Source organism: Herpailurus yagouaroundi, unplaced genomic scaffold, assembly GCF_014898765.1.
Source record: "Herpailurus yagouaroundi ecotype Mexico unplaced genomic scaffold, PumYag 159, whole genome shotgun sequence".
Taxonomy (NCBI): Eukaryota; Metazoa; Chordata; class Mammalia; order Carnivora; family Felidae; genus Herpailurus; species Herpailurus yagouaroundi.
Genome location: NW_024412400.1, coordinates 11,293,427 through 11,309,715, shown reverse-complemented (window position 1 = coordinate 11,309,715; position 16,289 = coordinate 11,293,427). Strand labels below are relative to the sequence as shown.

The following is a 16,289-nucleotide window of genomic DNA, read 5'->3' as shown; positions in this document are numbered from 1 at the left end:
CCCTCTCTCCCTCTCTCTCTCAAAATAAATAAATAAACATTTTTAAAAGCTGAAAAGATGACAAGAAAACAAAATAACCACTGTGATGCCTCATGCTCCCTCTATTCTTCAACCTTCAGCCAAATCCCTTGGTGACAATGGTCAGGGGGACCCTGGGTGGCTCAGTCCATTGAGCATCCGACTCTTAGTTTCGGCTCAGGTCATGACCCCATGGCTCTGTGGGTTCGAGCCCCACGCTGGGCTCTGCACTGGCAGTGTGGAGCCTGCTTAGATTTCTCTCCCTGTCTCTCCCTCCCTCTCCAACTCTCCCCAACTCATGCTGTCTCTCTCTCTCAAAATAAATAAATGAACTTAAAAAAATGGTTAAAAGGAGGGGAGGGCGGGGCGCCTGGGTGGCGCAGTTGGTTAAGCGTCCGACTTCAGCCAGGTCACGATCTCGCGGTCCGTGAGTTCGAGCCCTGCGTCAGGCTCTGGGCTGATGGCTCAGAGCCTGGAGCCTGTTTCCGATTCTGTGTCTCCCTCTCTCTCTGCCCCTCCCCCGTTCATGCTCTGTCTCTCTCCCAAAAATAAATAAAACGTTGAAAAAAAAATTTAAAAAAAAAAATAAAAAAAATAAAAAAATAAAAGGAGGGGAGGGGAGGGGATGGGGGATGGGTGAAGTGGGTGAAGGGGATGAAGAGGTAGAAACTCCCAGTCATAAAATAAGTCACAGAGATGAAAAGTCCAACATAGGGAATAGAGTCAATCACACTGTAATACACACTCACGGTGGTGAGCATTTTGTAATGTATATATATTGTCATTGTAATTGTAATGTGTATACAATCGCTGAATCACTATGTTGTACACCTGAAACTAATTTATTCTAGGGCAGTAGGTCAACTATGCTCAATTAAAAATAAAAATGAGGAAAGGAAGAACGGGAGAACGTTAGTGATCAGTAAGTCTGCGGACTGTCATTGGATGAATATGCTTTTAGCGCGAACATAATAAATACAGCGACAACAAAAAGAAGTGGCTGGAAATAAGAGAAGATGGAAAGTCAAATGGGGCAGGGGCACGGGAACGGGCAAGGAAGACACAAGGAGGTGACGCTGTACAAGACACAATTTCAGAGACACTGCTTGGTCCTCCCAGATCATTTCCATTTCAACCTCTCATTACCTCTGAAATTCCACCTTGAGCTTTGTCCCTCCAACCCCCTAAATCAGGAAAAAAAATTTAGAAATCTGCTAGAAACTAACCCTGAAGGAAGATGTAAGGGCTTCATTTCAGGAGTAACAAAATGGTCCGAGTTTACATTTACCGGTGAAAGATTCTTCAATGTGCCCATTAGGTTCCAAAGGACAGAAGTTATGATATACTATAGGAGAGATCACAGACACCTTGAATAGCCTCCAGTATAACTCAGAATCTGTGCCCAAGCCCCAACAGGGCCACTGAGACTCCATCCAGGTCAGAAAATGTCAAGGAGTCTCATGGGGACTTCAGCATTAAAGTTCCATTTTTCAAGTAGAGAAGAAAGAAGAAAGAGAGAAAAGCAGGTTTCGGCATCTTTACTCTGTGCCTGAACATACGTGCATCGTCTCCTAGGCTGGATCCTGCACCAGAAACTTTTTCTTTTGCTATGAAGGACATTCACAGAGTAATTGGCCAAATTTAGTAAGGTCTACAGACTGGGGAATAGGATGCGTCCATGCTAATTTATTGTGCTGTCATTGTATAGGAGACATTATATCAAGAACATGATATAGTCTTTTTTTTTTTTAAGGAAATACATTAAAGCATATGAGAGTGAAGATATCATTTCTGCAACTTACTCTGAAGTGGTTAGACAATTATAATATGCTAGAGAGAGAGAGAGGGAAGGTGATGAAGCAAATGTCATAATATGTTACCGTTTGGGCAATTGGGAGGTGGATATAAGAGAATTTTTTCATACTATTCTTGTAATGTTCTGAAAAGTCTGAAATTATTAAAGAGAAAAGTAAAGAGGGGCGCCTGGGTGGCTCAGTCGGTTAAGCGTCCGACTTCAGTTCAGGTCATGATCTCACGGTTCGTGGGTTCAAGCCCCATGGTGGGCTCTATGCTGACAGCTCAGAGCCTGGAGCCTGCTTTGGAGTCTATGTCTTTCTCTCTCTCTCTCTCTCTCTGCTCCTCCCCCAAATAAAGAGAAAAGTAAAGAAAACAAAATACCTGTCTGTGAGAAAGTTGTGACATGAGCAAGACAGCATCGCCGGCCCCCGTTTGAGGTCCCCAGAGGCCACCGGTGGTCTGTTCAGAACTGAACAAAGGCCCCATGGGGAGTGCCCGTCTCTCACCTCAGCTCTGCTACTTAGATGAGTGGCCATGGGCCAGTCATTTTCCTGCTATGAGCCTCAGCATCTCATGCGAATGAGGGGCATGATGCATCTAGTCTGTGACGATTTCAAAAAACGGGTATCAGAGGCCAAATACTAGCAGGATCGGAGCTCAGTAAATGATGCTGGGTACGACACAAAGAAACTTCTCTGGAAAACCAACATCCCTCTTAACCTCAGTGAAACGGAGGGCAAAGAAGACCTGAGAACAGCAGGAATTACAGACTGTCGCTCAGACCCTAGCTTCTCTTTCATCACCTAAGTCGCCTCGTTTCCTCATTAAGTGAGTCCCGGGCAACAAAGCTCAAAGAGGCGTCTGTTGGGTCTCCTCACTCTAATGCTTTATAATTACACACGACATGACCGGCCTCGGCTACGTTCACCTTTATCACTGAATTTAATCCTCACTAATACCTTCCTATCTGCTGATTGATTAAACACTCCTCCAAAAGGATTGGGCATCTTAAGGGAATGCCTCATCATCTCCAGCTCCTTGATAAAGAATTAGAAATGTTTCCAGTGTGTGCTTCAGAGAAGCGCTCGTGCAGGTCCACGAGGGGACACGTAGGTAGGTAGGCGCTGAGCGAGGCGAGCCGGGCAGAACGCAGGGAGCAGTGCGGGTGTCCTTCATCAGAGTGTGGCGCGAATCACGGTGGACGCACATCGCAGGCGCGGTCAGAAAAACGGACCGTCTGGCAATGTGTCTCAAAAACGCAGCACTGAGTGCAAGGTCACAAATGGAATGAGATACAGAACATGACAGCAGCAAGTCTAAAAGGAGTTCCGCTGCATTCGTGTCAACGTGTTGGTTAAATGTTTCATGGGATGTGAGAGTTCTAACTGGTCAAAGAGAAACACATCCCAAATCTGGGTAGAGAAGGAGGGAGGGACAAATGTGGAAACAGACGGAATAAAAGGGCAGACAGAGGGGGCCGCCTGGGTGGCTCAGTCATTTACGCATCCGACTTCGGCTCAGGTCACGATCTTAAGGTTGGTGAGTTCGAGCCCCGCATCGGGCTCTGTGCTGCCAGCACAGAGCCTGCTTCAGACCCTCTGTCTCCCTCTCTCTCCGCCCCTCCTCCGCTCACGCTCTTGTGCTTTGTCTCTCGAAACATAAATAAATAAAAGCATTTGAAAAAAAAAAAGGATCAGCAGATGGAAGGTGGATAGATGGAGGACTTAGAGGAGGAAGGCCACGGGGGCAGACGCACACACACGCGCGCACACAGGCCTCAGTCGCAGACACAGCAGGGCCCGCTGGAAGGTCTTACCTGAGGCCCCCGGCTTGTGGCCGGGCTGGCCCACCCGGTGCACACTCTGCTGTAGCAAGTGGAGGCACTCCCCCAGGCAGCTGAGGGTAGCGGCGGAGGTAGCTTTCAGGAGCAGCAGATCCTGGTCCAAGGCGGTGAGGGGGCCAGAGCCGGGCAGAGACTCGATGGCGTGCACGAGGCTCTTCTGCTGTCCTTCCACCTGGTTCATCATCTACAAAACGGGAAGAGACGGCACGGAGGGGAGAGTGAACGGTCTGCCTTTCGACGGGCTGGGGAGCAGCTCTTCATTAAACCAGAGGACGGCACAACAGAGGGGAGTGGGGAGAGGAACCGGCGCCCCCAGACTGCAAGTGACATGGGAGTCAGCTCGGAGGGTGCTCAGTACACAGCAGTCCTCAGACGAGGCGGGCCAGGTGACATCTACGTGAATGTGGCCAAAGGCACACAGCAGCAGCTCTGATCGCAGGAGCATTTTAGAACTGTCCAGCTGAAAGGGCCCACCAGGGCCATCAGCATGTATCATTTTACTGGTCCCCTGCAGGCAAGTGAACAATAAATACATCAAAGGGAGAAGTCCTTGGGGCCACCGGTAAGGCTCTTGAAATGTGAAAAGTTATCTGAGACAGTGGATGAGGCACAGCTTTGCCTCAGAGCTAGGCTGATTCTTTGCTTTTCTTCCCAGCTCCAGTGCCCATGTCCTTGGCAGTCTTTTTGAAGTTCAAGAAACGGAAGTGAAATTTCAGGCTGGCATGGGTAGGAGTGAGATCACAGTCAAGCCAGCACTGAACCACACCACCCCAAAAATGCTAAGTCGGATGAGACTTTCTCTCCTGACACCGTGTGAGACACCAGGAAGAAAGAAAACCCAGGAACTCTAGGGCCAGCCCTCCATCAGAGCCAAAGCTAGGACAACCGTAAAGAACCGTATTTTGTGCCCTGGATTCAATTCAGAAGCGGCAGATAAGCCAGAGGCTAACTGCATCTTCGAACTGACACATCAAGGAGAAAGGAAGTCAAGAGCAAAAAAGAAACTTGATGGGTTCGCTCGTGAGGTTCATGGCCCTCACGTTCCACAACTTTCCAAACAAGATGACATGCATCGAGCACGCATCTAGCAAATAAGCAGTCACTCTAAGGAGTGGGGGCGACTGAGCAACCCGCCCAAGGTCCCGGGGGCTGCTCAACAGCACAGGCTACAGCCAACTGCTGGCTTCTAGACTCTGGGCCATTGTTCTTTCAGCCCCCTCCCCACCCCCACCCAACAACAGCCATCCTTAATTTGAAGCCATAACTCGCTCTGTCACTGTCTTCCCTGGAGGATCCTTGCTTTATCATCATGATGGTATCAGGTGGGGAGAAGCAATAATTCTGTTAAAGACCGCTGGACCTGGACACAAAACTCATTCTGTGCTACGCCTTATTTTTCTATTTCTTTTTGAAAACAGATACCTGCTGTGTCTATGTAGTGATCTGCTGAAATAAAAAAAATTTTTAAAAAGCAAAACACAAAAACCTCATCCATTGCAATTCTACTTACCAAAATAGGCGTCATTACTTGAAAAGATGGTTTTTTTCTAAATCACTGCTTAAGGCTATTGCACAGACATGGCTTGGAGTTGTCACCTCAGTGTGCACGCCAATCCTTGGGCCATGCAAATTATTATTAGTTTTTTTTTTTTTTTTTTTTGCAGATTACAGAGGTCACATCTGGCCATTCTGGGTCCTATAAAAAAAAGTACCTGGGGCACAACAGGGGTTCAATAAGTATTTATTTCTGCCTTCAGGTCTTTGCTTAAAAGCTACCTTCTCCTGGGGCGCCTGGGTGGCGCAGTCGGTTAAGCGTCCGACTTCAGCCAGGTCACGATCTCGCGGTCCGTGAGTTCGAGCCCCGCGTCGGGCTCTGGGCTGATGGCTCAGAGCCTGGAGCCTGTTTTCGATTCTGTGTCTCCCTCTCTCTCTGCCCCTCGCCCGTTCATGCTCTGTCTCTCTCTGTCCCAAAAATAAATAAACGTTGAAAAAAAAAATTTAAAAAAAAAAAAAAAAGCTACCTTCTCCTCAACAAGGCTTCTTGAACCACATTATTATTATTATTATTATTATTATTATTATGAGAGAGAGAGAGTGCAAGTGAGTGAGGGGCAGAGAGAAAGACAGACAGAGAGAGAGAGAGAGAGAGAGAGAGACAGAGACAGAAACAGGGCTCACCCAAAGCGGGGCTTGAGCTCACCCAAAGTGGGGGGGGGCGGGGCTTGAGCTCACCGGATATGGGACTTGAACTCACAAACCATGAGATCATGAACTGAGCTGAAGTCAGATGTTTAATGACTGAGCCACCCAGGTGCCCTTGAACTACATGATTTAAAACTGTATCTCCAGGGGCAGCTGGCTGGCTTGGTCGGTGGAGTATATGATTCTTGATCTCAGGGTTGTGAGTTTGAGCCCCACATTGGGTGTAGCGATTACTTAAAAATAAAATCTTAAAAAAAAAAAAAATCCGCATCTCCAGCCCAGCCCTTGGCATCCCCTATCCTCATTACTAATTATTCTCCATAACACTTACCACCTTCCAACCTGACTTAAAATTTACTTATTTATTGTGTTCATTTGTGCTAGTATGAAAGCAGGGACCATCGTATCTGTGCTGTTCAAGGGTATATTCCAAGTAGAGTAAAATATCTGTGGAATGAATAAATGAATCCCTAGTCACTTGCTTCTCAGAGGTGCAAAAGAGCTGACTTTTGACACAAAGTCCACAGAAATCATTCTATGCGATTAACAACATACGGCTGAAGATTTAGTAAAGAATAATACCTCCATTATAAGTTTAGGTTCACCAAGAAACATTACCAACTGGTTAAATTTAAGTTTGCACTAGATAAAGTGTTTACGTATTCTCTGACAGTTCTATATATAGAACTAACGGCAGTAGATTTTGAGCTATTTGTCGTAGTCAACATTTCCGCAAATTCCTACCATAAAATCTTGTCTTAGAAAATTGATGTGTTAAAAGGGAAGAAAATGTAATGAAGAAACATAATAAATTATGTTCTTGACTATTATGGATGATACCATAACGCTCAAGAGAAAAGGTGAGTAAAATCAAGCCACTAACGAGATGGGATGCATTTGTTTTTAATCAATAAAAAGAAATGTATCCCAATTGTATATAGTCTTGAATAAAATGTTAGGTAAATCTCAGGTAATAAAAACACAGAACTGACTTCTAGCATCTTCTACTCCATTACAACAGAGACACATGCCCAGAAATGGAATCTGCTCTCTGAAAATATTCAAACTAAGCCTAGCACAGTGCTTGACACACATGGTGGACATTTCCTCAAGATTCATTTCTGCCCCCCTTTCCATGTGATGCAAAACAGAACTACTGTTTAATGACCCAACTGATGTCACCTTCACATGAGTTTCATCAGGCTCCGAAAGAAATTGAGTGGAGCCGCAAAGAAGGCGGGATTCCAAGCCTTGTGATATAACGGTATATCACAGTTACTGTGGCTCCAACATTTCTAAGACCAAGAGGCACTGAGGAAGAGGTTTCATCAGACTTTGGAAGAACAAGTTTCAGCTTTTTCCACATCTAATTTTAATTAAGGGCACCTATGAGAAGAGGGATGTACGTGGCACCAAAAAGCTGGACGCAACAATACCAACAGCGAGTTCTTCAAAGCGCTCCCTCTCTCCTTCCAGGTTCCTACAGGCTCATCGACGGAAGAGCAAGGCACAAGCCCCTACGAGTAGGCTCACCTACTGCCACCAGCCTTTGAACCGCTTACCTTAATCACGCAAGTCTCAAACCAGAGCCCTTAACGCTCTTTCTGGAGCACACCAACACGAGTCATTCGTGGTCTTTAAAAACAAAAACAAAATGCGCCAAGTTTCGTTTCCTTCTGGCATTCCAGAATCCGGGGCATCAGCATCTTATAACACAGGTGTACAGGGTACCCCCAAATGAAATTTCAGAGATCCACACCTGAAAATGTCAGCTCTGAGGTTTGTAAAATCAACCATATATAGGTCACATTGAACTTCACAGATAAGCAACCCCCCCGGGGGGGGGGGGGGGAAATGCTATGCTATGGCCCATTTTTCATAGCACAAATAATGGTATATGCACTACAACAAACAAATCATAGGAGTTAATGCTAACAAAATCAGGGGCTGCAGATTTTATGGCTTTATTTCAAGAAAACTGTGTAACAGATTTCAAAAAGGAGTCAGCAAGCCTAGCTAAGTCTCTTCTAAAACAGGGTCGGGGGCCATCAGGGAGGAGGAATTTACGTGCATTCTAGAACCCATGAACTTTTTTCCAGCTGCAAGCCTGCAGCCTGGACTTAACTTCCTCCACACCCTGAGGCCTGACTCATTGGCATTCTTCACTTGGAAAGGAGCCAGTGAGCTCTGACGAGTTTCAATCCCTAGTCTGCGTATTAACCCCACCAATCCCAATTAACCTAGTTTCAATCCCCGTTTTGTAGAGAGGACAGAAAAGAGAACTGCGCTCAACCTTCTGCCTTTATAACTCCACCCCCTTCTCTGTCTCCCTTGAAACAAGAGTCAGGTTTCTACCAGAACTGTGTCTCCGAATTGCAATTCTAATTACCCAAATAAATGCCCGTTGACTTCAATTTTTAATGCATTCTTTCTTGGTTGACACCTGAAACCACGACAAAGAGACTAAAACCTACGACATTCAGCTCAACGAGCTTAGGAGTGGGCTGAAGAGAGACCTGAAGGGGGCAGACGGCGACAGGGGCTTCAAGGGTCTCGATTGCTTCAGGCTGTTCAGAGCTGCAAAGCCGGGGGCAGGTTTTCAGAGAGAGGCCTGACAGGTCAGATATCAATGAACTCCAGCTCGGTCACTAATCCATTAATAATCAAAGGATCAGCATCAGGCACCTCCCAAACTTTAGGACTCCGCTTCCTAAAGTTCCCAGGGCCTGCTTGTGCGGTAGGGAGACCCTCCCGGGCTCACAGATTCCCAGTACCTTCAGTGACTCAATCTGTCAGTCTTTGAAGTAGACCAGTTAGATGTCAACTTCAAGGTGGCCTTGGTTTAGCATTTACCCTTCACCTGGTGGAATTCAGAAGCCGCTTTTAAGTCTCCCCTCTGGGTCAGGGATCAGTTCTTGGCGGACTTAGGCACTTCTTCATGTGGCCAAAGCCTTCAGTTAAGGTTCAAAGCCACGCTCCAAGGATCTTTAGAACACACAGACACATTCACACAAACACACAGAGACCTTACTGCCTCCATTAACATATATTTACTATTCCACTGTCCTCATTAGCATTACTTTAATATTCCAAGAGACTCCCATCCCAAAAATGATTTGATAGCTCATTATAGAAGCTTCCTGAAACGTCCATCAAATCTGTAAAGGAAACTGTCAACAGTTTGTACTCTAAAATCCTTTGAATGCCTTGCCTCAAAATCATTGCCTAGTTTTTCCCACCAATCCCGAACTGTTGTATCTTGATCTGTACCTAACTGGAATCGAGCCCCTGTATTGCAAGCCAAACTTCAAATTCTCAAATTCTGACTTTGCCCTCCCCACTCAGAGACACGGACAATGCCCTGTGGATGTGGTGTTCTCCTTTACAGTGGTAAATAATAAAGGTCATTTTGCCTCGTCAACAGATTGTGTGGTTGATATTTGGAGAGCTGGCATTCCAATCTCCAAAGATTTCCTCCAAACTCCTGAGTGTCGGAGCACGGTAAGTCTTGGCCTCACACCTGAACAATCTCTTCTCCCTGCTGACTTTCCTACCTGACATCCGACCTTCCTTCTTATTCCCTCTTGGCACAGCACCTCCCCAGAATGATAACCTACCAAGAGTCTCTTTAGGCAGGGTCCTGGGCCCCTTTGGGACACCTCTCTCTATCCATCCAAACACAGTCCTAAACACCATGTAGACCCCAAAAATCTCTCAAGCCTTATTATGTGAGCAAGAGAAAGAAAACCCCATCTAGTGGACAGATCTTACCAAATCCACATCTCCCAATAGGGTTAAGAAAGCTGACAGTGGCCACAAGGGACAAAGATGAATGGGAGGAAATGGGGTCCATCTCCAATGGCGGGAGGCTGCGGGCTACACACATGAGGTTACAAAGAAGAAAGTTAAGAAAACACAGGATGAGAATGGAGAAACCAGTGTAAGGAACATAATGCTCTAGAATATAAACCAAAGGAAAGAAAAAAAAAGGGGGGGGGGAGAGGGAGAGAAGCAAATATCTCCAAAAAAAATTGACCATTAGGTCTTCGATGGCCTTCGTGCAGGGGTCAGCAAACTCCTGTAGAAGGTCAGATAGAAAATATTTAAGGATTTTTGGAGCCACTGGATGTCCATGTGAGACACGGACTCTGCCACTGCAGCCTGAAAGCAGTCGGACCAGGTACGCACAGATGAGTGTGGCAACTTGTTCCAATAAAACTAACATCTGAGCCACCTCGGTTTGGGCAGCAGATCGTTATTTTTCTTATTCACGTTACGTTGCGATTTTACTGGTTCTTGGCAGGACGGTGATTTTCTATTGTAGCCTAGACATCCTGGCTATCATGTTCGGAGATTTTAAGTCTGATTTGAATTTTTTTTTCCTAGTAGGCAATCAAGTTTATGTTTAGCGTGCAGGCTACTTTTATGGCCTGTGCCTTTAAGAACAATTAACTTCAGAGCCTCTGTGGTGCTATTTTGATCTGCTTAGTTTATCTCTTGCCTCAAGGGCCTCCACTGGTCCCACTGGTGTGGAGAGGACAGAAGGAGGGTCCCCAGACCTGGTGCCTCCAGTGGGGGAGAGAGCATCTTCGGCTTTCTCAACAGGTGCTTGTTCTGGAAGGATCTCCCCTTACCCTCAGCTCTGGGTGGTGGAGGGGAGAATCAGGGCTGGAGTCATTGTTACGCCTTAGGACATAAAAGTCTGCCTTCTTTGCAAAGCTATGAAAGTGCAGACACCCTACTTCCACTTCCAAGTTGAAGACTGCTTCGTAAGCAGATCTCAACTGGCCAAATGGAAGAGTGCTGAGCACTAGCCATTCATCTTTTTGGTAACAGAAGCTACTCTTCCTTTTAGAAAATTGACAGAGAAACCCACTTTGCTCTGGGCTTCATGGTGTCATCACTGATGCTGACCATCACTAAATAACTTAAGCCATGGCTCCAGATTTCTCCATTCACCCCATTCCTGGGAGGCAGGACAGGCTAATGGCATTCTTAAATTCAACATTTTGACACCTGGCCTTTATTATATGAGATGAGGGGGACAGAAACCAAAGACAAGCGTGGTTGAAAGATCAGGTGCCTGGGTGGCTCAGTCCATTGAGCATCAGGCTTTTGATCTTGGCTCAGGTCATGATTCTCACAGTTTATGAGATCGAGCCCCACGTCAGGCTCCGTGCTGACAGTGCGGAGCCTGCCTGGGATTCTCTCTCCTCTCTCTGCCCCTCCCCTGCTTGTGCCCTTTCTCTCTCAAGATAAACAAACATGAAAAACGTTTAAAAAAAAAAAGAGTGGTTGAAAGACCAATCCAGAGATGAAGGAGATCCAGTCTGTTCTGGTCCCTCCAAAGCTTAAATAAGTATGTGATTGCTATCAAGCTTCAGTGCTATTTATAAATGAGCCCATGCTGGGCAAGAGCAGAAGGCAAAGGCAAAATTCTGAAATGTGCACACACACATTCAAACACTTTCTGAAGATGTGGGATGAGTCTGCTCTACTTTCACTTCTCCAAGAGGAAACTGGAGAAAAACTTCACAGAGGCCAGATGTGCTGGCTGAGGTCACCTGTCATGGCTGTCCCCACATTCCAGTACCCTCTACACTACGAGGCATGGCCCTGTGTACTTCCTCCTCTACCCGTCTCATATTCTGGACGCAAAATACTACTTCCTGCCTCATAAAACAATTATGATCAATTTTCTTCCATGGTTTCTTCATCCCCCCCCCACTTTGCTACCACCTGGAAATAGCTTGGTTTTTTTTGGGGGGGGGGTTGTTTTGTTTTTTGTTTTTTCCTGATTGCAAAAGGCTGGCTCACTCCATCAGCCACCATCACAACACAATCAGTCAGTGAAAACAGTTACAAAGAAGGAAGTAAAAATTACCTGTAATCCCACTTCTTAGAAATAAATAAAAGCACTATTCATAGTCTGGTATTACTCTGACTCTTCCAATTTATCGTGCACAAATTATCTTATTTTAAAAGGATCATCCCTTATAAATAATTTTTTTAACTTTTTATCACTTAGAATGAATCATCTGTGATGCCTTAGATTGACTTAAAAATAATCTGAGATTTTGGAAAGGGGCAGGGAGAGTGGGGAGGAGTAAGGATAGAACCACGTTGGCTTTGGGGGTGCTGCAGCTGGGGGGGGGCATGGAGGTTCAACATCATCTTCTCTAATGTGTTATGTTTGAGATTTCTCCGACGGGTACAGTTTGGGTTTTTTTTGTTTTTTTTTTTTTAAATAGTGGGAAAATACATTGTTGTGGGCTGAATTGTGTCCTCCCCCCAAACTCCTATGTTGATGTCCTAACCCCAGTACCTCCAAAGTGACCTTATACGGAGATTGGCTCGTTTTAGGGAAATTAAGTTAAAGTGAGGACATTAGAGGGAACTGTGATCCAGTATGACTGGTGTCCTTATAAAAGGAGGAAATTTGGACCCCGACAGACACAGAGGGCAGACGATGAGGCCCCGGAGAGGATGTCCATCGATAAAGCAAGGAAACAGACCAGTACAGATCCTTCCCTCCTAGACATCGGCAGAAACCCACCCTGCCAAGTGCCTTGATTTTGCACTTCTGGCTTCCAGAATTGTGAGACAAGAAATTTCTATTGTTTAACCCACTGGGTTTGTGGTATTTCATTACTGAAGCCCTGGAAAACTAACATACACACCACAGTTATCTTTCCACATCAATAAGGACAGACCTCATTTTAACGGCTGCACCGTGTAAGACTTTTAACTCCTGGCAAAGCAGACCCTGGCTTTAGCGTCAAAGCTCCTTCCCTGCAAACCCACCATCACTTGTCCTCATGTAATTTATGCCGCAGGAAAAACTGAGGTGGAGAAAGCGTTTTCAGGATTATGTAACAGAAGTTGCCTACACACAGGTTAAAAGCTAGTATTGTTTGGGGCGCCTGGGTGGCTCAGTCAGTTAAGCCTCCGACTTCGGCTTGGGTCACGCTCTCACGGTTTGTGGGTTCAAGCCCCGCATCGGGCTCTGTGCTGATGGCTCCGAGCCTGCAGCCTGCTTCGGATTCTGTGTCTCCCTCTCTCTCTGCCCCTCTCCTGCTTGCACTCTGTCTCTGTCTCTCTCTCTCAAAAAGAAACATTAAAAATTAAAAAAAAAAAAACCTGTTCCTTTTTAATTCTCTGTGTCAATACTAAGTGTCAACATGTTAGTAACGAGGGGTTCACGATACAAAAGGAGTTCTCCCTTATGTCCTCAAAGAGAACCCTACGGCCAACAGCAGGATTTGGGGTAGAAGGTGAGGGATCAGTAATTAATCAGTCTTCTTCAATACGCACTTATCTGCACTCTCTGCTTCCCACACACAAAGACACAGGCCAGGACGGGGTGCTGAGCACAGACGTGGGAGCAGGAACTCTCTGGAAACAAGGCTGGCCTCCCGGGCACCACACCCTTAAACCTGGACTCGGGCAGAAGCACCGCCCACAGCAGGCTACTACCCCCTATTCTGCATTGTTTTCACTGAAAACATCTTTCCTCCCTCTTTTTTTTCCTTGTACGGAAGTAACACTTATCACAGAAGAAACAAATAATCAAAAGAAGCAATACCGTAACACAACCCAAAGCAGAAAAAGATACATTACGATTTCGGTATACGTGCTTACAACGTATTTCTGCATGTACCTTTAATGAAAATGGTTGTGCATCACAGTACCGCTCGTAACCTTTTCTTATGCCATATACCGTGTCAATAAATGTTGACAATACTGTATATAAAAAAGACTGTAGACCAGGGGCTCAGTCGGTTAAGCGTCTGACTTCGGCTCAGGTCATGATCTCACAGTTCGGGAGTTTGAGCCCCACATCGCGTGAACCCCACTCCTCTCTCTCTCCCCCTTTCTCTTTGCCCCCTCGCTCACTTGTGCGCTCTCTCTCTCAAAAAAAAAAAAAAAAAAAAAAAAAAGGCTGCAGACCATTCTATCACACAAACGTGCCACAATTTATTTCCCGGTTCCCTCCTGCTGCTGGACATCACAAAGAGGTCTTTTCTTCTCTGTGACAAATTACAATTCAACAAACTTCTCTCTAGCTAAATCCCAGCATAAATTTATAATGATTTTCTTAAAATAAACTCTTAGAAGAGGAACTGCTGGATTGAAGGGTACTTAGCATTAATTTTAAATTTTTGATAAACACTGCCAGCTCATCCTTGCAAAAACTCTCCATCTGTATTCCCTCAGCAGTGTGGGAGCTGTCCTCTCTCCCTCTTGACCACCTTTTTCTCTTAACCGATTCCACTGGTAATCCTCCCCCGCATCATCCCCCTCAAAAAAAAAAAAACCCCAAAACATAAAAACAGCAGCTCATTTTTTTTTAATTCGTTGCACACGCCCCTCAACAAATGTGAAGTAAAGAGAGATTAAGAAGTTTCCGTATTCAGCAATAAGCTGTAAATAAGTCCCAGAGAGCTAGTACGCGGTGTGGCTAATTTAGACAATATGGGACTATAATCATCCGACTTGCTAGTAGGCTAGGACTTAATTACTCCAACCAACTAAAAAGAAAGGATAATTACGTAATGTGACAAAGGCACTAAATACCACCACAAGGGCAATCCTATTATAATGCAGAAACGTATGAAACTAACGTGTTGTACGCCTTACGTTTACACAATGTTATACGTCAACTATATTCTATAAACAGGAAGTTTCCCTACCCAGTAAAGAAAACTCAAGCAAGTAAGATGAAGGGGAGTCCAGAGGGTGTCCCTGTCCTCCGGGTGGAAGCAACAATGTGGAAGGCGGGACCACCCCCGGAAGAGAAAGCTCAAGTCCCGAGCAAAGGGAGTGAAAGGGCTACTGGGAGAATCACGTGGATCCAGAAAGTTCTCGAAGACACCACACTTCTCTCCTAAAAGGTCCCAGGGACAACACGACAATGCAAAACTGCTCCCGAGATCCCCAAAGCCTCACAGGGACAGAGGGAGCAGATTCACCTGAACGTCGTCCTTCCCCAGGACAAGGGAAGGGCATCTGGCCACCTTCTCCAAGCCTGGCCCGGGCCCTGCGTCTGAACCTGAATCCAACACGGAAGCTAAAGAGCAAAGCAGAAAGCAGGAACCACGTTTCCTGCTCTCTTCTCACGCTCTTCCTTTACACGGTCACGATCTCCTATCCTCCCAGCCCTGCCCTGGCCCACGGGGAAGGGATGGTTATCGTGACCCTCCTTTTACACAACCCTGGGGCCCGAATCATAATCCAGGGACGTGGAGAGGTCATGACCAAGTCCACCGTCCTGGATCCAAACTTCTCTGCCCCGTGCCCCATTCCCAGGGGGCACGAGGACACCACCATGCGCTCTGTGCGCGTGTGCACAAACACACACACACACAGTTTGGTGCCCACCAGGCACTAACTTCTACCTAAAAGGAAGTAGATGCTTGGGAGCAAGCTGGCTGATCCACAGGCCAATTCACTCTGAATTGACCGAGAACAGGTTAGACCACAAACGCTGGGTAAAGTCCCCAGAAAGAAAGAGTGATTCATAAGCAAAACCTAAATAGTCAAGGGTAAGTATTTGTCCTGCAAAAGCGGTGGAAGCTTCAGTAAGCGTTTAAGTTCCTCTCGGCCATTTTCTAATCAGAAACTATTGAACATACGTCACACGTACGTAAAACAACGGAAACTGAAAGGCTGTCTTTTTGATCCGCTTCAGAGGTCTTCTGGATGACCAGCCACGTCTCAAAAACACTCACTGGCCTATCAGGTTTCACCTTCTGGAGAACGTGACTCCACCACCCAAAGATTAGCAAGTAGGAAATTAAACCATTTTCTCGAGCCTGCTTTACCTGTGTTCACGCATATTCCACACCCATGCTCGGCCTTTCTCAAAGAACTTCTCATTTTCTTGGTACTTAATCTCTATTTTGGGAAATTCTTTTATTTTGCAGAGAGAGGAGCTTGTTTTTAAGAATTCCTGAAGGAAACCTGCCAATAGACAGCTGTATCCTATCCTCGGCTCGGTAGCACATATTTATTTCACAACGGGCCTTCGCTCGACCTACTAAATGCCTGCTACTCTCTTTCAAAACTTAATTATTGTTTTTAGTTCCAATATCAACCCAAAGCAGCAGACAAGAATATAACAGTTCTGTTCTCTTTTCCAGCTAAAATTAATTTCACTTGTGCCAATTATTTTCAGGAAAGAAATGCATCTCCAAAGGGCACTTGAAAAGGGCGGGGGCGGGGGGGGGGGGATTGGACAAGAACTTTTTGCCTCCAGGCAAATCCTTTATAGCATTTAAGGCTTGGCAAATGAAACTCTGGAGAGACAAACGCATTTATCAGGAATCTGCTTCATTAATCTGACAAGGAAAATTATGTTGAGGGATAAGCCACCAGTAATTAATATTTATCGTATCTCCACCGAGTAAATGACACCGCAGTCACCATT

The 16,289-nt window shown here is 45.8% G+C and overlaps 1 protein-coding gene across 4 annotated transcripts in view; it reads right to left on the bottom strand.

Annotated features, from left to right (window-relative positions):
• Positions 1–16,289, bottom strand: part of OSBPL10 (oxysterol binding protein like 10) — a 313,330-nt gene that overhangs the window by 78,205 nt on the left and 218,836 nt on the right. For all 4 annotated transcript variants that reach the window (XM_040479982.1, XM_040479984.1, XM_040479985.1 and 1 more), the window contains one exon: positions 3,632–3,842. In XM_040479982.1, coding sequence (XP_040335916.1) covers positions 3,632–3,842 — 211 coding nt within the window. The remainder of the gene's footprint in view (positions 1–3,631; positions 3,843–16,289) is intronic.